This window comes from Erinaceus europaeus, chromosome 1 (genome assembly GCF_950295315.1).
Source record: "Erinaceus europaeus chromosome 1, mEriEur2.1, whole genome shotgun sequence".
Classification (NCBI taxonomy): Eukaryota; Metazoa; Chordata; class Mammalia; order Eulipotyphla; family Erinaceidae; genus Erinaceus; species Erinaceus europaeus.
The window spans coordinates 76,723,810-76,745,431 of record NC_080162.1 but is presented as its reverse complement, the minus strand read 5'-3'; the positions used below and the strand labels follow the sequence as shown (position 1 = coordinate 76,745,431).

Genomic DNA, 21,622 nt, shown 5'->3' with positions numbered 1-21,622 from the left:
CTTTCAGTTTATTTCTGTCTCTATCTAATTAAAAAAAAAGACTTATATGTAGGACTGTCTCTTGGCTGGCATCTGAGAACCTGCCTTGTGCAGGTTCCCTATGTCATTAAAACTATTCTACCCACCAAGACACTGACCATACTGTTACCAGCTCAAAGAGACTGTCAGTACAAACATTGTGACACTGGGGACACCTTCTTTCCTTCTGAATTGGGAATTTTGGTCATTTTGGTGAGGCACCCAGGGGACCAGCCCCCCAGGAAAAGCCTTGAGTCTTAAGTATGCCCCCTAGGGCACAAACACTGTACACACGTTGTTGCTCTCCACCACTGGAGAAAGAAGTATGTTCTCAGCGGGTTAAGCGCAAGGACCAGCTTAAGGATCCCAGTTCCAGCCCCCGGCTCCCCACCTGCAGGGGAGTCGCTTCACAGGTGGTGAAGCAGGTCTGCAGGTGTCTTTCTCTCCCCCTCTCTGTCTTCCCCTCCCCTCTCCATTTATCTCTGTCCTATCCAACAATGAAGACATCAATAACAACAGTAATAACTACTACAATAAAACAAGGGCAACAAAAGGGAATAAATAAATAAATAAACATTAAAAAAAAAAACAAAAAACGAGTGTGTTCTGTGCAGACTCTTTCCTGTTTCCCCAGAGGATCGATCTATGGAAACCTGGATTCCTCCAGATGCTGACTGATACACTTTTTTCCCTTGCTGGTCCTGCTGTGTGTCTTTTCATGGAAATAAGGCATGGCTGTGAATATAACCATCCTGAGTCCTGGGATACTTACTCTAGAGAGTCACTGAATATGTCCCTGCAACACAGCCAGTGATGTTTAGAAATGTACTCTACGGGGAATCGGGCAGTGGTAGTGCAGTGGGTTAAGCAGGTGGTGCAAAGCGCAAGGACAGTCCTAAGGATCCAGGTTCGAGCCCCCCGGCTCCCGACCTGCAGGGGAGTCACTTCACAAGCAGTGAAGCAGGTCTACAGGTGTCTATCTTTCTATCCCCCTCTCTGTCTTCCCCATCCTCTCTCCATTTCTCTCTCTATCTTATCCAACAACAACGACATCAATAATAACTACAACAATAAAATGACAGGGGCAACAAAAGGGAATAAATAAATAAATATTAAAAAAATAAATGTACTCTATGAAATAATCATACTGGCAAGGAAAGATATTTGTACTTGGATGGCTATGCATATGGGCTTATAATAGCAAAAAGTGTCAACAAGGTATGGCCTCCCATAGAAACCTAAGAGAAGAGAATGGTCCATCCACATGATGGAATCCTCTGTGGCTGTTAAAATAATGATGTTGGTTATGATTTCATACAGAGTCCTTATCCTAACTGCTCTTCCTTGAGTTCCACAGCTGAATGTGTTTGAGGAGGTGGGGGATTTGGAGTGACAAAAATCACTGCAAGAAAAATCCAAGAGCAGCATAAAGGGGAAAACAGAATGTCTCCTCCTGACCAGAGGTTCTTTTGTACTGGAAAAGTCCCAAGAAGCTGCTGTTATTATTATTATTATTTTAGATATGAGAGAAGTGGAGACAGAAGGAGAGATGGGGGAGAAGACACCTGCAGCACTGCTTTACTGTTTATGAAACGTCCCTACTGCAGTAGGGACTGGGGGCTTGAACCCAGGTGTGCCACCACCCAGCCATCATCTTCAACATCATCATCATCATCATTAGCCATGACTAGGGTTTCACTACATTTGGCTGACTTTTTACTTTTCACACAGAAAGACAGAGACAGAGAGAAAGACACTACAACACCGAAGCTTCCTTCAGTACACTGGAGGCCAGGAAATTGAGTTACATTTGGGAGAAACAGTGATGTAAAGCTGTAGACAAAGATAGAGAATGACATTAATCATAATGTCAGTGTAAAAAAGGAAAACAAATAAATAAAATATTTAAAAAGAAAGGGAGTCGGGCGGTAGCACAGTGGGTTAAGCGCACGTGGCACAAAACGCAAGGACCTACGTAAGTATCCCGGTTTGAGCCCCCGGCTCCCCACCTGCAGGGGAATCGCTTCACAAGCGGTGAAGCAGGTCTGCAGGTGTCTGTCTTTCTCTCCCCCTCTCTGTCTTTCCCTCCTCTCTCCATTTCTCTCTGTCCTATTCGGCAACAACAACATCAATAAATAACAGCAATATAATAATAATAACAATGTTAAAAACAAACAAAAAAAAGAAAATAAATAATAAAATATTTTCAAAAAATGTCAGTGTATACTCACTTGCTTGATTTCCCAACTTACATTCTAAAAACTTCCATACTGGGGCTGAGTGGTGGTGCACCTGGTTGAGCACACATGTTACAGTGCATGAGGACCCAGGTTCAAGCCCCCGGTCCACACCTGCGGGGGGGAAAGCTTCACAAGTGGTGAAGCAGGGCTGTAGGTGCCTCTCTGTCTCTATCTCCTCCTTCCTCTCAATTTCTGGCTGTCTCTATCCAATAAATAAAGAAAGATAATTTAAAAACAAAGAACTTTCAACTTCTAAATATAAAAAATAAATAATTCTTTCTGTAGGTATGGAAGTTTTTATTATTTGTTTATGTAGTTATTTTTTTAATTTAATTTTATTTATTTACTGGATAGTGACAGAGAGAAACTGAGAGCGGAGGGGACAGAGAGGGAGAGAGACAGAGAAAGAGAGAAGACCAGGGGCTTGATCCTGGGTCTCTGCTCACTGTAATGTGTGCGCTCAACCATGTGTGCCACCACCCAGCCCCCCAGGAAGGATATATTTATGCACCATCTAATTCATCATTTGTTACAGATGGAGTGTGTATATGTATCAGTATGTGTGAGTATACATGTGCATATTCTTGTGCTTTGTCAAGCCATTTGAGATTTAATTTAGACATGACAACACTTTGTCCCCCAATACTGCACTCAGATGCATCATCTAAGAACAAGGATATTCTCCTACATGCTCCCCAATTTGAAAATTATACTCAGGAAACTGAACACTGATATATTCCTACCTAAAATATTAAAATTCCTCCATACTCTAATTTCTCCTTGTGTCTCAATAAAGTCATTCTGGCTTTTTCCCCCAACCCAGGATCCTACAAGCAATTGCATACTGAAGTCAGTGGCTGTGTCTCTAGTTGCTAGATTACAAACACTCAGACATTTCTTTAAACTTTTTTTTTATGTACATTCTAATGAATGTGGGGATTTTTTTTAAATTTTCTTTATTGCCACCAAGGTTATCGATAGGACTCAGTGTTGACATTATGAATCCACCACTCCTGGTAGCCATTTTTTCCTTTCTTCCTCTTTTTAAAAAATTTTTATTATTCTCATTTATTTATTGTATAAGGAAAGCCAAAAATTGAAAGTGAAGGGGGAGACAGAGAGGGAAAGAAACAGACAGATACCTGCAGCCCTGCTTCACCACTTGCAAAGCTTTTCCCCTTGCAGTTGGGGACCAGGGGCTCAAACCCAGGTTGTTGTGCATTGTAACATGTGTACTCAACCAGCTGAGCTATCACCAGGCCCCCTTTCTTCCTATTACACTTGATAGGACAGAGAGAAATTGAGAGGGAAAGTGGAGATAGAGAAGGAGAGAAAGATAGATACTTGCAGACCTTCTTCACTGCTTGAGAAGCACCCCCTGCAGTTGGGGGAGCAGGACTTGAACCTGGGTTCCATGCACATGGTAAAATGTACACATAACTGCGTATGCCATTGCCCAGCCCCAACTTTTAAAAAAATATTTATTTATTTTATTTATTCCCTTTTGTTGCCCTTGTTGTTTTATTGTTGTAGTTATTGATGTCATCATTGTTAGGACAGAGAGAAATGGAGAGAGGAGGGGAAGACAGAGAGGGGAGAGAAAGATAGACACCTGCAGACCTGCTTCACCGCCTGTAAAGCGACTCCCCTGCAGGTGGGGAGCCAGGGCTGGAAACTGGATCCTTACGCTGGTCCTTGTGCTTTGTGCCACCTGCGCTTAACCCGCTGTGCTACCGCCAGACTCCCCGAGAATGCTTTTTTAAATAATAAAAATTAGGGATCGAAACAACTGGACTATGGTTGTGAAACTAGACATATTCCAAATCCCAACTGAGTGTGCAGTTTCCCTACCTATGGCAGGGCCAGTCAAGGGAAGGTGACAGTCCTCAGCACGCGAGCTATGGCCAAGTCCTCTTCTCTCTACATGGTTTGGAATTTGTAGGAACTAACACACAGGCCTAGAAGCAACACTCAATGAGAAGCAGGCATCCTCCTTACCTGCACAGGTGGAGGTCCCTGGGGCATAGGCTGGTCCAAGGACGTGAAGGCTGACATGGCTGACATGAGCACGTCGTCGCTCACCAAGATGTTCCCTTGTACCAGGGTCTGGATCAGGGGGGATGGGGGCACCGTGATATAAGTGGAGATCTGGACAGTGAGACAGAGAAAGCATATGTCAGAAGTCCTGGAGAGCAGTGGAGAGCATGATGCAAAAACTTGCAGTTCCACAGATCTGAATTCCATTTCCATCTCTGTTGCTCCCTGCTATTTGACCCTGGACAAGTTATTCCACTTCCTTGAACCTTTATATCCACACCTATCAAATGAAGAGAATAAGTCTCACGTCTTTAAAAGGCTTAGACTCTATGACCCAGTAATAACATTTATTGTTAACTAGGGCTAGAAAGTCAGCTCACTGGGTAGGCTGTGGGTCTTGCCATGCTCATGGTCCAGGTCCAAGTCTCAGTACCAGACAGGAGATACCATGGCACTGCTGGAGGCTCTGGTGCTGTGTTGCTTCTCCCCCTCTTTTTTGCCCTCTCTTTGTTTAAGCAATAAAGTGGCCCTTGAAATGAAATCATACATGCACAAGGTCCTGTTTCTGCAAAACAAAACAACTTTTTGGCATCTCTTCCAGAGAAACATTCACACATCTCCACAAGGAGTTCACAAACAAAAGTATTCTGCACAGCCCTATATCTTTTCTTATTTTTAATATGGTGGAGGAGATGTAACTCTAACTCAGGATATCACATATACACTTTACTGCTAAGTCACCTCCCTGACTCCCCCCCCCACCTTCTTTTAATGAGGGAACTAGAGTGCATACTGGGCCAGCAAGATAGTTCACCTAGAAGGGTGTCTGCTTTGCCATGATTAGATTACAGGTCCCACTGATTAAATTAGATTACCCAGATTACAGAACAGGTCCCACTGTACTGGTGAAAGTTTTGGTGCTTTTGCATCTTCCCCTCTCCATCTGTCTTTATTTATTTATTTTTTAAATCTCTGGGTCTTCACCACACTGGGTCAACTTTATAAGTTAGAAAGAGGACTGAAACTAGGAGTACCAAAGGAGACCATCAGGGACTGCAACAAGACAGGACTAGAACTACTTTGAGAACCCACTAAGTCACCAGAGCATCCACAGACCACAACTCTACCCAGACTTCCAGCTCTACCCAGTATAGAAACTTCTCTAAAGAACAAGGAATATCAAAGATCACCTGAGACTGCTTTATCTCTTGGTCAGGAGTGAGTGATTAAGCTAAAAAACCTACTTACAGGTAAAAATCCCTCAGGCTACCATAGCCTACAGGGAAGAAAAAGAACAAAAGAGGTTTTAACAGCCACTGTGCTTCAACTCAGGGATTGAAATAACGTTGAAACAACTGTTAATTTCCACAACTGTGAACTCTTTACCTTACTTACAGACAGGTCAATCCAGACAAAAGTGTTCAGTGGATTGAAAAGTACTGAGAGAAGGAAGTCATAACACACTCTAATAATGGTTAAACCAAGGAGAAACATTGGAGAAATGAACCAGGACAAAGTCCAGATAAAAGCCCCCCAAAGGTAGAAATACAGAAGAATGAAATAAACATCCAAACACTAGCTAAGTAATTAGTCCCAGGAGTGAGGAAAGGGTTTGAAAGAACTGTCATCAGAAATGTAGAAACAGTCCTCTCCTCTCCCAGATCAACTAGGAATACCAAAGGAGACCACCTGAGACTGAAACAAGACAGGACTAGAATGACTACAAGAACCCACCAAATCACTGGTGAATGCAAACATGTGTGGCTGGTGACAGAGAGGAGCCTAGGGAGAGATTAAGTGGCTGGTAACAGTCCAACACTCTATCAGTTGAGACACCACCTCCAGTCTGTCCCACCAACAAGGGAACAGCTGAAGGGAGGAGAGGACCCCACAGAGACTCACCAAGTGCTACTCTGAGTCTCCATTGCTATTGCCCTCAAAATCTGGAGCAGCGGCAGGGAGGGACACCAGGGGACAGAGATCTAACCAGAAAATTCAGGAGAAGACCTATACCTCGGTGGCATAGCTGTGGGGCTGTGACTTTATGCAAAGTCTCTTTGCATAACCACCGGACTATCTATGCTACACCCTGCCTTATCTCTTGGTTAGGAGTCAGTGATTAAGTTAGAAGCCCTCGGGCTCCCATAGCCTACAGAGAAGAAAAAAAAAAGACGCTTTTAAATCACCGAGCTCCAACTCAGGGATTAAAATACTATTGAAACAACTGTTAACTTCCACCACTGTGAACCATTTAATTACCTTACTTAGACATAAGTCACTCCAGGAAATAGTGATCAGTAATTTGAAAAGTACTAAGAGAGGGAACTCATAACATAATATATAAAATGGGTAAACCAACAAGAAGAAATATTGGAGAAACTGACCAGGACAACAGTCCAGCTAAAAGCCCCCCAAAGCACAAAATAACCAGTTCAACATCCAAACATTAGCTAAGGAAATAATCACAGGAGTTAGTAAAGAGTTTGAAAGAACTGTAATCAGAAATATAGGAACAACAAATGAGACACTGGAAGAAAACACTAACTATCTCAAGGTTATTAGAGAGCTGAAAGCTGAAACAGCTGACATAAGAACACAACTAGCTGAACAAGCTAAAACAGTATCAGAACAGGGAAACAAAATAGATGAACTCCAGAAAACAGTAGAGGGCAGAGAGAATAGAATCAGTGAGGCTTAAGACAGAATTAGCAAGATCGAGGATGAATTAGAGACAACTAAAAAAGAAGTAAGAGATCTCAAAAAAGAGATTAAGAGATGCTGGAAACAACAATAGAGACCTATGAGATGATTTCAAAAGAAACAATATACGCATTACTGGCATACCAGAGGAAGAAAGAGAAGGAGAGGAAGAAAGCATTTTTCAGGCCATAATAGCTGAAAACTTCTCTAGTCTAGACAATATCAAAAACATAAAGATTCAAGAATCCCAGAGGGTCCCAAACAGAATTAACACAGACCTAAAGACACCAAGACACATCATATTTAGAATGAAAAGGAATAAGGATAAAGAAAGGATTCTCAAGGCTACAAGAGAAAAACAAAGAGTCACCTACAGAGGAAAACCCATAAGATTAGCAGCAGACTTCTCCACACAAACACTACAGGCCAGAAGAGAATGGCAAGATATCTATCGAGTGCTCAATGAGAAAGGCTTTCAACCAAGAATACTATATCCTGCTAGACTGTCATTCAGACTAGATGGAGGCATCAAAACCTTCTCAGACAAGCAACAGTTGAAGGAATCAACTATCACCAAGCCTGCCCTGAAAGAAGTTCTGAAAGGTCTTCTATAAATAGTCAGACCATCATAAATAGGCCATATATCAGAACACTCTAAAACTCTACAAGAATGGCATTAAAATATCTTCAATCTTTGATATCAATAAATGTAAGTGGCCTGAATACACCTATTAAAAGACACAGAGTAGGAAGATAGATCAGAAAACACAACCCAACAATATGCTGTCTACAGGAAACCCACCTAACTCAACAACAAACACAGGCTTAAAGTGAAAGGATGGACAACTATCATACAAGCCAACGGCCGACAAAAAAGGGCAGGAACAGCTATTCTCATATCTGACATGATAGACTTTAAAATAGATAAGATTAAAAAAGATAGGAAAGGACACTACTTAATGCTCAGAGGATCAGTCAATCAAGAGGACTTAACAATTATTAACACCTATGCACCCAATGAGAAGCCATCTAAATACATCAAACTTCTACTGAAAGAGCTATAGCAATATATTAACAGCAACACAGTCATAGTAGGGGACTTCAACACCCCACTCTCTCAACTTGACAGATCATCCAGGCAGAAAATCAATAAAGACATAAGGGAGCTAAATGAAGAGATAAACTAGAACTATTGGACATTTTCAGAGTCATTTGTCGTATGCTTTACATTGGTTTGTTCTAGCCCTCCCCCGCCAAGAGAATTGGATCAGTCCAGTTAATTTCGCGGGCCCACTTGGCCCCGCCCCAAGGAACCCCGGGAGAGGGTTCCTGAGTTTGAGAGTGCCAGAGTTTCAGAGGGTTCCCCAGTACGAGAGTTCCAGAGTTCCAGAGTTGGAGAGTTCCCGAGTTACAGAGTAAGAAAGAGTGCTTGTGCCGCCGCAAAGAGACAGCAGAGTTCTGTTTGGTGATTAGTTTGTCTTAGTTTATGAATCGTTGTTCTTGAATAAAGAAATACAGCTTCCCTGCCCAGCCGTTGTCTCCGCGTCTCTGTTACCCGCCCGTGAAGCTAAGCCAGCAAGAGCCTTCCGAATTTTAACAACAGTCATTCATCCCAAGAAACTGGAATACACATTTTACTCAAATCCACATGGATCATTCTCAAGGATAGACCATATGTTAGGCCACAAAGACAGCATCAGCCAATTCAAGAGCATTGAAATCATCCCAAGCATCTTCTCAGACCACAGTGGAATTAAACTAACACTTAACAATCAACAAAAGATTAGTAACAGTCCCAAAATGTGGAAGCTCAACAGTATACTTCTTAACAACTTCTGGGTCAAAGAGGAAATCAAGGAAGAAATCAAAATGTTTTGAGAGTTCAATGAAAATGAAGACACAATCTATCAAAATATTTGTGACACAGCTAAGGCGGTCCTGAGAGGGAAGTTCATAGCTATACAAGCACACATTAGGAAACAAGAAAAGGCACAAATAAACAGCCTGATTGCACATCTTAAAGACCTAGAAGAAGAACAACAAAGGAACCCTAAAGCAACCAGAAGGACAGAAATCACTGAAGTTAGGGCAGAAATAAATAACATTGAGAATAAGAAAACCATACAAAAGATCAACGAAAGTAAATGTTGGTTTTTCGAAAGAGTGAACAAAATGGACAAACCTTTAGCCAGACTCACAAAACAAAAAAGGGAGAAGACCCAAATAAATTGGATAGTAAATGAAAGAGGAGATATCACAACAGACACCGCAGAAATTCAACATATCATGTGAGGCTTCTATGAAAAACTATATGCCACCAAGCTAGAGAACCTGGAAGAAATGGATGATTTCCTAGATACCTACCAACTTCCAAAACTAAGTAAAGAGGAAGTGGATAACATGAACAGGCCCATCACAGCCAATGAAATTGAAACAGTTATCAAAAACCTCCCCAAAAATAAAAGTCCTGGACCAGATGGTTTTATAAATGAATTCTACAAAACCTTCAAAGAAGAACTAATACCTCTACTTTTAAAAGTCTTCCAGAAGATTGAAGACACTGGAATACTCCCTGCCAGCTTCTATGAAGCTAACATCACTCTGATACCAAAAGCAGACAGGGACACAACCAAAAAAGAAAACTATAGACCAATATCTCTGATGAACATAGATGCGAAAATACTGAACAAAATTCTAGCCAACCAGATACAGCAGTATAGTAAAAAGATTGCTCATCGTGACCAAGTGGGGTTTATCCCAGGCATGCAAGGTTGGTTTAATATACATAAATCAATCAATGTGATCCACCACATCAACAAAAGCGAGACCAAAATCCACATGGTCATATCAATAGATGCAGAGAAAGCCTTTGACAAAATACAACATCCCTTTATGATCAAAACACTACAAAAAATGGGAATAGATGGAAAATTCCTGAAGATAGTGGAGTCTATATATAGCAAACCTACAGCCAACATCATACTCAATGGTGAAAAACTAGAAGCATTTCCACTCAGATCAGGTACTAGACAGGGCTGCCCTCTATCGCTATTACTATTCAACATAGTGTTGGAAGTTCTTGCCATAGCAATCAGGCAGGAGCAAGGAATTAAAGGGATACAGATTGGAAGAGAAGAAGTCAAACTCTCCCTATATGCAGATGACATGATAGTATACACAGAAAAACCTAAGGAATCCAGCAAGAAGCTTTTGGAAATCATCAGGATATACAGTAAGGTGTCAGGCTACAAAATTAACATTCAAAAGTCAGTGGCATTCCTCTATGCAAACACTAAGCTAGAAGAAACTGAAATCCAGAAATCAGTTCCTTTTACTATAGCAACAAAAACAATAAAATATCTAGGAGTAAACCTAGCCAAAGAAGTGAAAGACTTGTATACTGAAAATTATGAGTCACTACTCAAGGAAATTGAAAAAGACACAAAGAAGTGGAAAGATATTCCATGTTCATGGGTTGGTAGAATTAACATCATCAAAATGAATATACTACCCAGAGCCATCTACAAATTTAATGCTATCCCCATCAAGATCCCAAGCACATTTTTTAGGAGAATAGAACAAATGCTACAAATGTTTATCTGGAACCAGAAAAGACCTAGAATTTCCAAAACAATCTTGAGAAAAAAGAACAGAACTGGAGGCATCACATTCCCAGATCTTAAACTGTATTATAGGGCCATTATCATCAAAACTGCTTGGTACTGTAACATGAATAGACACACTGACCAGTGGAATAGAATTGAGAGCCCAGAAATGAGGCCCCACACCTATGGACATCTAATCTTTGACAAAGGGGCCCAGACTATTACATGGGGAAAGCAGAGTCTCTTCAACAAATGGTGTTGGAAACAATGAGTTGAGACATGCAGAAGAATGAAACTGAATCACTGTATTTCATCAAATACAAAAGTAAATTCCAAGTGGATCAAGGACTTGGATGTTAGACCACAAACTAAATACTTAGAGGAAAATATTGGCAGAACTCTTTTCCGTATAAATTTTAAAGACATTTTCAATGAAACGAATCCAATAACAAAGAAGACTAAAGCAAATATAAACCTATGGGACTACATCAAATTAAAAAGCTTCTTCACAGCAAAAGAAACCACTACCCAAACCAAAAGGCCCCTCACAGAATGGGAGATGATCTTTACATGCCATACATCAGATAAGAGGTTAATAACCAACATATATAAAGAGCTTGCCAGACTCAACAACAAGACAACAAATAACCCCATCCAAAAATGGGGGGAGGACTTGGACAGAATATTCACTACAGAAGAGATCCAAAAGGCCGAGAAACACATGAAAAAATGCTCCAAGTCTCTGATTGTCAGAGAAATGCAAATCAAGACAACAATGAGATATCACTTCACTCCTGTGAGAATGTCATACATCAGAAAAGGTAACAGCAGCAAATGCTGGAGAGGGTGTGGGGTCAAAGGAACCCTCCTGCACTGCTGGTGGGAATGCAAATTGGTCCAACCTCTGTGGAGAACAGTCTGGAGAACTCTCAGAAGGCTAGAAATGGACCTACCCTATGACCCTGCAATTCCTCTCCTGGGGATATATCCTAAGGAACCCAACACATCCATCCAAAAAGATCTGTGTACACATATGTTCTTGGCAGCACAATTTGTAATAGCCAAAACCTGGAAGCAACCCAGGTGTCCAACAACAGATGAGTGGCTGAGCAAGTTGTGGGATATATACACAATGGAATACTACTCAGCTATTAAAAATGGCAATTTCTCCGTTTTCAGCCCATCTTGGATGGAGCTTGAAGGAATCATGTTAAGTGAGATAAGGCAGAAAGAGAAGGATGAATATGGGGTGATCTCACTCTCAGGCAGAAGTTGAAAAACAAGATCAGAAAAGAAAACACAAGTAGAACCTGAAATGGAATTGGCGTATTGCACCAAAGTAAAAGACTTTGGGGTAGGTGGGTGGGGAGAATACAGATCCAAAAAGGATTCAGAGGACCTAGTGGGGGGTTGTATTGTTATATGGGAAACTGGGGAATGTTATACATGTATAATCTATTGTATTTACTGTTGAATGTAAAACATTAATTCCCCAATAAAAAAAAATCAGAAAAGAAAAAAAAAAAAAGAAAGAAATGCAGAAACAAGTGAGACTCTGAAAGAAAGCACTATCTCGAGGTAATCAGAGAGCTGAAAGCTGAATTAGCTGAGCTAAGAGCACAACTAGCTGAACAAGCTAATACAGTATTACAACAGGGTAACAAAATAACTGAACTACAGAAAACAGAGGGGAGAGAGAATAGAATAAATGAGGTAAAAAAAACACAGAATGAGCAAGATTAAGGACAAATTACAGAAAACTAAGAAAGAAGTAAGAGATCTCAAAAAGTGATTAAGAGATACTGAAAACAACAACAGAGACTTATGGGATGACTTCAAAAGAAATAATATACACACTATAGGCCTACTGGAGGAAGAAAGAGAAGCAGGGGAAAAAAGCATTCTACAGGACATAATAGATGAGAATTTCCCTAGCCTAGACAACATAAAAGACATAAAGACTCAAGAAGTCCATAGAGTCCTAAACAGAACTAACCCAGACTTAAAGACACATCATATTTAGAATGAAAAGGAATAAGGAAAAATAAAGGATACTAAAAAAAAAAAAAAAAAATACTGAAAGTTGTAAGAGAAAAGCCAAGAGTCACTTACAGAGGAAAACCCACAAGATTAGCAGCAGAATTCTCCACACAAATACTACAGGCCAGAAGAGAATGAATGGCACAATATCTATCATGTGCTCAATGAGAAAGGCTTTCAACCAAGATTACTATATCCTGCTAGATTTCATTCAGACTAGATGGAGGCATCAAAACCTTCTCAAACAAGTAACAGTTGAAGGAATCAACTGTTCACCAAGCCTGCCCTGAAAGAAGTTCTGAAAGGTCTCCTATAAAGAATCAGATCACCATAATCATGCCATATATCAAAACACTCTAAAAATCTACAATAATGACATCAAAATATTTTCAATCTATAATATCAATGGCCTGAATTCAGCTATTAAAAGGCACAGAGTAGGAAAATGGATCAGAAAACACAACACAACCATATGCTGTCTACAGAAATCCCACCTAACTCAACAAGACAAACATAGACTCAAAGTGAAAGGACGGAAAAGTACCATATAAGCCAATGGATCATAAAAAAGGGGCAAGAACAGCTATGCTCACATCTGACATAGTAGACTTTTAAATAAAATTTTAAATAAGGATGGACATTACTTAGTGCTCAGAGGATCAATCAGTCAAGAGGACTTAATGATTATCAATGTCTATGCACCCAAGGAATGGACATCTAAATACATCAAACATCTACTGAAAGAGCTACAGCAATATTTTAACAGCAACACAGTCATAGTAGAGACTTCAACACTCCACGCTCTCAACTTGACAGATCATCCAGGCAGAAAATCAATAACGAAATGAAGGAGCTAAATGAAGAGACAGATAAACTAGAAATATTGGACATTTTCAGAAATGTGGTGATTTGACTGTTTTCAGCTCATCTTGGATGGAGTTTGAAGAAATCATGTTAAGGGAATAAGTCAGAAACAGAAGGATGAATATGGGATGATCTTATTCACAGGCAGAAGTTGAAAAACAAGATCAGAAGAGAAAAACACTAAGCAGAACTTGAACTGGAGTTGGTGTATTGCACCAAAGTAAAAGACTCTGGGGTAGTGGGGGGTATGGAAAAATGAGAAATGTTTTGTATGTACAAACTACTGTATTTACTGTTGACTATAAAACATTAATCCCCCAATAAATAAATAAATAAAAGAGGACTGAAAGGGTGGGGGTATAGCATAATGGTTATGCAAGGAGACTTTCATGCCTGAGGCTCTCAAGTCCCAGGTTCAATCCCCCCACACCACCATACCGCCATAAGCCAGAGCTGAGCAGTGCTCTGGCAAAAAAAAAAAAAAGAGGACTGAAATGATAATATAGTAGTTATGCAAAAGACTTCCATGCCTGAGGCTCTAAGGTTCTAAATTCTCTGGATTAAGAAACAAAAATTTAAGGTTCTGAGTGGTGGCTCCTTTGTGCATGTTACAGTACACAAGTATCCAGGTTCAAAGCCCCTAGTCCCCACCTGCAGACAAGAAACAGAGAAAGAAGTCTGCATGTGTCTCTCCCTCCCTCTCAAACTCCCTCTCCCCCTCAATTTCTTTTTCTATCCAAAATAAATAAATGAAAAATTAAGAATTAAGAAAAAAGAGAGTGACTCAGCAGGTGATGCAGTGGCTGGAGCTCTGGACATAAAAGCATGGGGTCCCAAGTTCAATCTCCGGCATTACATGAGCCAAAGCGATTGTCTAGTTCTCTCTCAGTTTTCTCTCAGTTTACTAAATAAACTTTTTTTCTTTTCTTTTTTTAATCAAGAGAGACAGACAAAGATGGAGAAACAAAAGAGGGAAAGACACACAGTGGGTGGGGCTGAGCTCAAACCTGAGTCATGTGTGTGTTTAAGCAGCCTCACTGTCAGGTAGGCTACTTTCTCAGGGACTGAACTTGACGTCACATTTCTAAGTTTAGAGCTCTAGCAACTCTGCCACCTCCTGGGTTGCTATATGCCTAAACTGAAGGAATTTTCTTCTCCCCTTTAGTTGAAAAATAACAAGTGGGAGAGAATATTTTCTACTCACAAAAACTCACAAGCAAAAAGTAAAGAAAAAAAAAAAAGGACTAAGCTCTGCGCAAGACATCTGAAGAAACTTGAAATGTTTCAACCTCTCTGTTCTATTGATGGGAGGATGGGGTGTGTGTGGATGGTTTTATTCTGATGATAAAAATTATGTCTACATAGTGGATGACTATTTCAAAGGAATAAGGAGACAAGAGGAAGCCAGGGAGAAATTCCGCTCCTTGACTTGGCATTCTGAGACATGCTAAGCCCCATTATGAAGATTCTTTTGGCGGGGAGGCTGGGATGTGCCCTCAGCACACATGGGAGCACCAGCACTGCACTAGGGGAAACTTCACAAGCGAAGAAGCAGTATTATGTTATCTTTCCTTCTCTCCCTGTTTCTCCTTCCCTATTTCTATTTGTGGCAGAAGGGGGGAGAGTGTGTTTCTAATTTGAACCTAATTTTTCATTCTTTATTTTTTGAGAAAGAGAGGGGAACAGACAGAGACAGAGAAGAGGTAACACCACACTACTTCAACACCCATGGAGCTCCCCTAGTACTGTCCCAACTGCTCCTAAACTCACTCAGCTCTGGCCACTTCCATCTCCTTGCTGTTCCTAAGTAAACCCAACACATTCCTGCCTCAGGGCCTCTGTACTTGCTGCTCCCTCCTCTTGGCATCCTCTCTCCCACACTGACTGCAAGATTCATTTCCTCACTGCCTCAGGTTTATGCTCAAATGTCACCTCTTCCTAGACACATTTCCCAAGTACTATACGCAGAAAGGCAAAATCTTCCACAGCTGTCTTGGCATCCCTGACCTCTCTGTGTTCAAGAACCTGAAAAGGCCCACATCTTGTGAAGTTTGCTTGGGTGAAAAGATATTTCTCACCCAGCTTTGTAAGACTAGTGACTTGGTCTGTTTGTCCATCATTGTATCCCTGGTGCCCATACACTGCCTGAAATATAGTGGGTGTGCAAAAATAAATAAATAAATAAATAAAGATGCACTAAATGGAGAAGTAGACAAGCGATGCAATAGATACCTGGCGGTTGGCAGAAGGTGGGGCCTGCGGGACTGCGGCAGGGGCTACTGAAGGTGTGTAGATGCTATTGGTGGCGAGTGAGACTGTGGCCAAGGGTGGAGGATTCCCCTGGCACTGCTCACGCTTGTGGGTCATAAACGCTGGCAGCGAGTTAAACTGCTTCTTACACTTCCCGCAGAGAAACACATCCTCATCGTCTGGGGGGGTGGTTTTCGTACCCACAGAGTGCCCGGGATGTGGGAAATGAAAAACAGAAAGAACACATGAGGACACATTACAGAGAGAAATCAGATTTGCTAATGAAAGTAGGGGGCTAGATGAGCCATCCTCAGTTACAAATTGAGGGCACAAGAGAGGAGTCTCAGTCTCAGATGCCCACCCCAAAAGTCCATCAGGACTTAAGAGGGAAAAATGTTCCATCTTGTGCAAATCACAAGAAAATTGAATTCCTTATAAGTTGAGACCAAATCCCTAGTATTCTCAAGATTTCTAGAAAGTAGGACTACAATTCCCATTTTACAGAAAAGTGAATCCAAGCAGATACTCACCCAGTGGCGGAATAGCAGGGGGTGCGTTGACACCCTGGCCTGTTGGGTCAGGGACTGGCCCTTGGCCATCCAACAGTGACTGGACAGCTAGCACAGTCTGATTGTCCATTCCTGGAGAAAAGAAAGAAGAAAAAAAAAAAGAAAAAGAAAAGAAAAGAAATGCAACCTCTTCAAAAGACAGGTCCAGCATTCTGTTCTAATGCTACCCTTCAAGCCAGACGCAAGGCCACAGTGTAAAAATACTTGTATGTTCCCTGATATAATTCAGAACTTGGGGTTAAAAAATGGCCCCTTGGGGGCTGGGTGGTAGCACAGTGGTAGCGCATGACCCAAAGCACAAGGACCAGCTCAAGGATCCAGGTTTGAGCCCCCAGCCCCCCACCTGCAGGGGGGTTGCTTCACAAGTGATGAAGCAGGTTTGTAGGTATCTAGTTTTCTCTTCACCTGTCTTCCCCTCCTCTCTCAATTTCTCTGTGTTCTGTCCAACAACAAGGGAAACAAAATGGGAAAAACTGCCTCCAGGAGCAGTGGATTCATAGTGCAGGCACCAAGCCCCAGCAATAGCCCTGGAGATATATAAATATATATATACAGCAGGGCCAAGTAGTAGTATACCAAGTAGAGGGGACACTTCTCCATGCACAAAGACCTGGATTCAAGCCCCATGTCCCCACCTGCAAGAAGGAAGCTTCACAAGAAGTGAAGCAGTGCTGTAGATGTCTCCCTGTCTTCCTCTCCTTTCAATTTCTTTCTTTCTTTTTTTTTTTTTTGCCTCCAGGGTTATTGCCGGGGCTGGGTGCCTGCACCAAGAATCCACTGCTCCTGGAGGCCATTTTTTCCCTTTTGTTACCCTGATTGTTTTACCATCACTGTGGTTATTATTATCATTATTTATGTCATTATTGTTGGATAGGACAGAGAGAAATAGAGAGAGGAGGGGAAGACAGAGAAGGGGAGAGAAAGATAGACACCTGCAGACCTGCTTCACCGCCTGTGAAGCAACTCCCCTGCAGGTGGGGGGCCGGGGGCTGGAACCGGGAGCATTCCTCTGGTCCCCACGCTTTTTACCACGTGCGCTTAACCCACTGCGCTACCACCTGAGCCCCTCCTTTCAATTTCTATCTCTCAAAAAAGAAGAAGAAGAAGAAGAATTAGAAGAAGAAAGAGAAAGAGAGAATGGTTACCAGGAGCAGTAGATTCATCTTGCAGGCACCAAGCTTCAATAATAATCCTGGTGGCAATTAAAACAAAGCCGAACAAAACACACATGGCTACAGCATAAATACTGAACTTCCCACCTGTTCTTGCAGCAGAATATCTAAGTTCTGGCCAATGGCTATAAGGTGTTCTGTGGCACCTTCTGAGTAGTTTTCTTTCTTTTTTCAAAAAAAGGGAGAGAGAGAGATTTATTTAATGAGACCAGAGCATCCTGGTCATATGTGGTGGCTAGGATCGAACCAGGACCCCACACATGCGAAGCATGTGCTTTACGTGTTGAGGTCCCTCCTTGACAGCTCCTTTTTAATTTTTTTTAAGTAAAACTTGCTATTTGTATCTCTTCAGGCCGGTCAGAGTATCTGTTCTTTAAATCATATCAGAATGGTTGATTAGGTCTTTAATCCATTACAAATGATATTAATTTAGGTTTAGTTAAATGTAAGGGATGCACAGATACCGAAACAGAGCAGGGAGGGAAAGGGTAGAGAACTTCCTCACCCTCCGCAGACATGACATTCTCCCCAAATCTGCATGGTCCCCAACCCAGAAACTCTGGAGAGTTTGCTATTGTTGTTATCTGACAGAGAAGACAGAGAAGGCAGAGGGAGTGAAAATGACCACAGCACCAAAGCTTCCTCCAATGTGGTGGGGTCTGGGTTCAAATCTGGATCAAGAATACGGCAAAGTAGGGTGGGGGTAGATAGCATAATGGTTATGCAAACAGACTCTCGTACCTGAGGCTCTGTCAAATCCCAGGTTCAATCCCCCGGACCACAGAGCTGAGCAGTGCTCTGGTAAAAAAAAAAAAAAAAAAAAGAATATGGCAAAGCAGCTCACTATATTTTGCTGGTTCTAAGCAGAGCTTCATTCTTTTTTTTTTTTTTTTTTATTTTACCTTTTGTTGCCCTTGTTGTTTTATTGTTGTAGTTATTGTTGTTGCTGATGTAATTGTTGGACAAGAACAGAGAGAAATGGAGAGAGGAGGGGAAGACAGAGAGGGGGAGAGAATGACAGACACCTACAGACCTGCTTCACCACCTGTGAAGTGACTCCCCTGCAGGTAGGGAACCAGGGGCTCGAACCGGGATCCTTACACCAGTCCTAGAGCTTTGCGCCACATGTGCTTAACCCACTGCACTACCGCCCAACTCCCTATTCTTTACTTTTAAGATTTCTTTATTTCAAGAGAGACACCAAAGCATCCCTTTGGCATATGTGATGCCAGGAGTCAAACTCAGGACTTCATGCCTGTGAATCCAGTACTCTACCACTCAGTCACCTCCCAGGCCTCAAAGTCACCCCCCCCCCTTTTTTTTTTCCCATCTTCCATCCTAGAACAGAAATATAATAGTGGGAATTCTAGCCACCATTCCAGACCATGAGGACAAGGGTGATTCCCTGACAACTGCAGGACAAAGACACAGGAAAGACTATACTTCTGAGACTCCTGTAGAACAAACACAGTCATACAACATCCAGAGAACGGTTTTACTTTCTCTAGACTCACATATGAGAAAAAACATTTCTGGCCTCTTAAGACACTGCTAAATTGGCATCTTTTGCTCATAGCTGAATTTAACTAAATGATACACTGCTCTGGAGATCATATTATGGGGGTTTCCCCACTCATACTGCACAAACCCCACTAATATGACAGTATTCCTTCCTTGTCCTTTCTGTTGCTCTGTACATCATGCCATCTGAATTTGTGCTCACCAGGCTCTTTTTGTCCAGCGGATCTTGAGAAGCTGATTATTTCCTCACTGCTCCTCCCTGGCATCTGGTCCTAGCTTCAAAGTACTGTGCAAATTGATTCCCACAGCCTAACAGGATCCAAATCCCACCCACCCCCATCACCACACAAGGCCAGCCCTGCCCTCCACTCCCTCTTGTTCTGAGGTCCCAGGTTCAATCCCCAGCCCCACCAAAAGCCAGACCTGACAAGTCTTCTGGTCTTTGTCTCTTTCTCTCATTAAAATATTTTTTTAAAAAGATAGTCTGTACTGACCATCTCCTCTGCTTACCTCCCAATCTTTCCCACTCACTCTTTTTATTTATGTATTTATTTATTTATTTATTCTCTTTTGTTGCCCTTGTTGTTTTATTGTTGTCATCATTGTTGGATAGGACAGAGAGAAATAGAGAGAGGAGGGGAAGACAGAGAGGGGGAGAGAAAGATAGACACCTGCAGACCTGCTTCACCGCCTGTAAAGCGACTCCCCTGCAGGTGGGGAGCTGGGGGCTGAAACCGGGATCCTTATGCTGGTCCTTGCGCTTTGCACTACGTGCACTTAACCCACTGCGCTAATGCTCAGCTCCCTCCCACTCACTCTTGTGGGGTTAATTCCCCCACTATTCTACCCATGTCACCAAAGACCCACTAGCAGCATCTGGCCTATTTTTTTTTCCTTTTGTTTTTCCATTGAGCCTGTGTGATTCTACAGCTCTGAATAAACTTTTTTTTTTCTCCTTTTTCCTATGTGGTGGCCAGAGGTTCAAACCTAGGTCCTTGAAAATGGTTGAGTGTGCATTCCACTGGGTGAGCTATCTCCCAGTTTTAGCTTGATACTTCCTGAAACATTCCCTTCTCTGCCTCCAGAATGCCAACCTGCCTGAGTCTTCGACCCTTTTTTCTTTTGTAAAGCTGGATCCTCATGTATGTTTGATTCTATTGCTCCCAGACCAAGCCTTTGCACATATATATAGAGACAAAGAGAAATTGAGATGAGAGGGAGAGAGACAGAGAGACACCTGCAGCACTGCTTCACCACTTGTGATGCTTTCCCCCTGCAGGTGGGGACCAACCAGGGGCTTAAACCTGTATCCTTGCACACTGTAATATGTGAGGTTAACCAGGTGCACCACTTCCTGGCCCCTACACTCCCCTTTTTAAAAATTTCAGAGAGAGGGGTTGGGAAGTAGCATAGTGGGTTAAGCATACACGGCACAAAGCTCAAGGACTGGTGTAAGGATCCTGGTTCGAGACCCCAGCTCTCTACCTGTAGAGGGATCACTTCACAAGCAGTGCAGCAGGCCTATAGGTGTCTGTCTTTCACTCCCTCTCTCTGTCTCCCCTCCTCTCTCAATTTCTCTCTGTCCTATCCAACAATGATAACAATAATAATGACAACAACAAGGGCAATAAAATGGGGAAAATGGCTTCCAGGAACAGTGGATTCATAGTGCAGGCACCCAGCCCCTGGAATAACCCTGGAGGCCAAAGAGAGAGAGAAATTTCATAGAGAGACAGAGAGAGGGAGCTTCCTCTGGTGCCATCCAGGGCATGCTCATGTGGCACTAAGTAAAACTAGACACCAGTCCCTCTTCAAGGGTAAAGTATGAACTCTCCCAAGCAAGCTGTCTCCCCTCCCCTTCTCTTCCACTTTTATACCCACTTCTTCTCAGTCTTCTTTACCGTCTTCTTCTCCTGCCCACCGCTTAAGTGTTTCTATTTTGAAAAGTTCTGTATAGAATCTCCTCTCCTTTCCCATTTATACTTTACCTACCATGCTTTTTAGGCCCTGGGGTCAGCTTCAGCACCATGGACAGTTGGGGGGGGCTACATGGAAAATGGAGTGCTGCTACGGTACTATTTCTCCCTTTCTCCTTCCTCTCTTTCCCATCCCAAAATTAAAAAAAAAAAAAAAAAAATTCTGTGACCTTAGGTGGTACAGCGGTAGAGCACTAGACTTGCATGCATGAGGTCTTAAGTTCAATCCCAGGATCACATATACCAGAATGATACTCTGGCTCTCTCTCTCTCTCTCTCTCTCTCCCTAAAATCCTCTGTACAGTACTCCAGAAGGTAGTGCAGTGTCTAGAGCTCTGAAGCTAAAAGCATGACATCCTGAGTTCAATCCCTGGCACCACATGTGCCACAGTGATATGCTGGTTCTTTCTCATCCTCTTCCTCTCAGGTTAATAAACAAATTAAAATATCAAAATAAAAAATATTCTTTTTGTTTGTTTGTTTTTAATATTTATTTTATTTATTTACTCCGTTTTGTTGCCCTTGTTGTTTTATTGTTGTAGTCGTTGTTGGATAGGACAGAGAGAAATTGAGAGAGGAGGGGAAGACAGAGAGGGGGAGAGAAAGATAGACACCTGCAGACCTGCTTCA

The 21,622-nt window shown here is 42.0% G+C and overlaps 1 protein-coding gene across 5 annotated transcripts in view; it reads right to left on the bottom strand.

The window, feature by feature from the left end:
* Window positions 1-21,622, bottom strand: part of ZNF341 (zinc finger protein 341) — a 64,472-nt gene that overhangs the window by 38,608 nt on the left and 4,242 nt on the right. For 2 of the 5 annotated variants that reach the window (XM_060188656.1, XM_060188654.1), the window contains exons 2-5: window positions 17,583-17,660; window positions 16,285-16,395; window positions 15,737-15,933; window positions 4,257-4,406 (exon numbers count right to left, since the gene is read on the bottom strand). In XM_060188656.1, the coding sequence (XP_060044639.1) occupies window positions 4,257-4,406; window positions 15,737-15,933; window positions 16,285-16,395; window positions 17,583-17,660 (536 nt within the window). Of the gene's footprint in view, window positions 1-4,256; window positions 4,407-4,675; window positions 4,774-15,736; window positions 15,934-16,284; window positions 16,396-17,582; window positions 17,661-21,622 lie in introns of those variants that run through there. The other 3 variants (XM_060188655.1, XM_060188658.1, XM_060188657.1) reach the window with 3 other exon arrangements.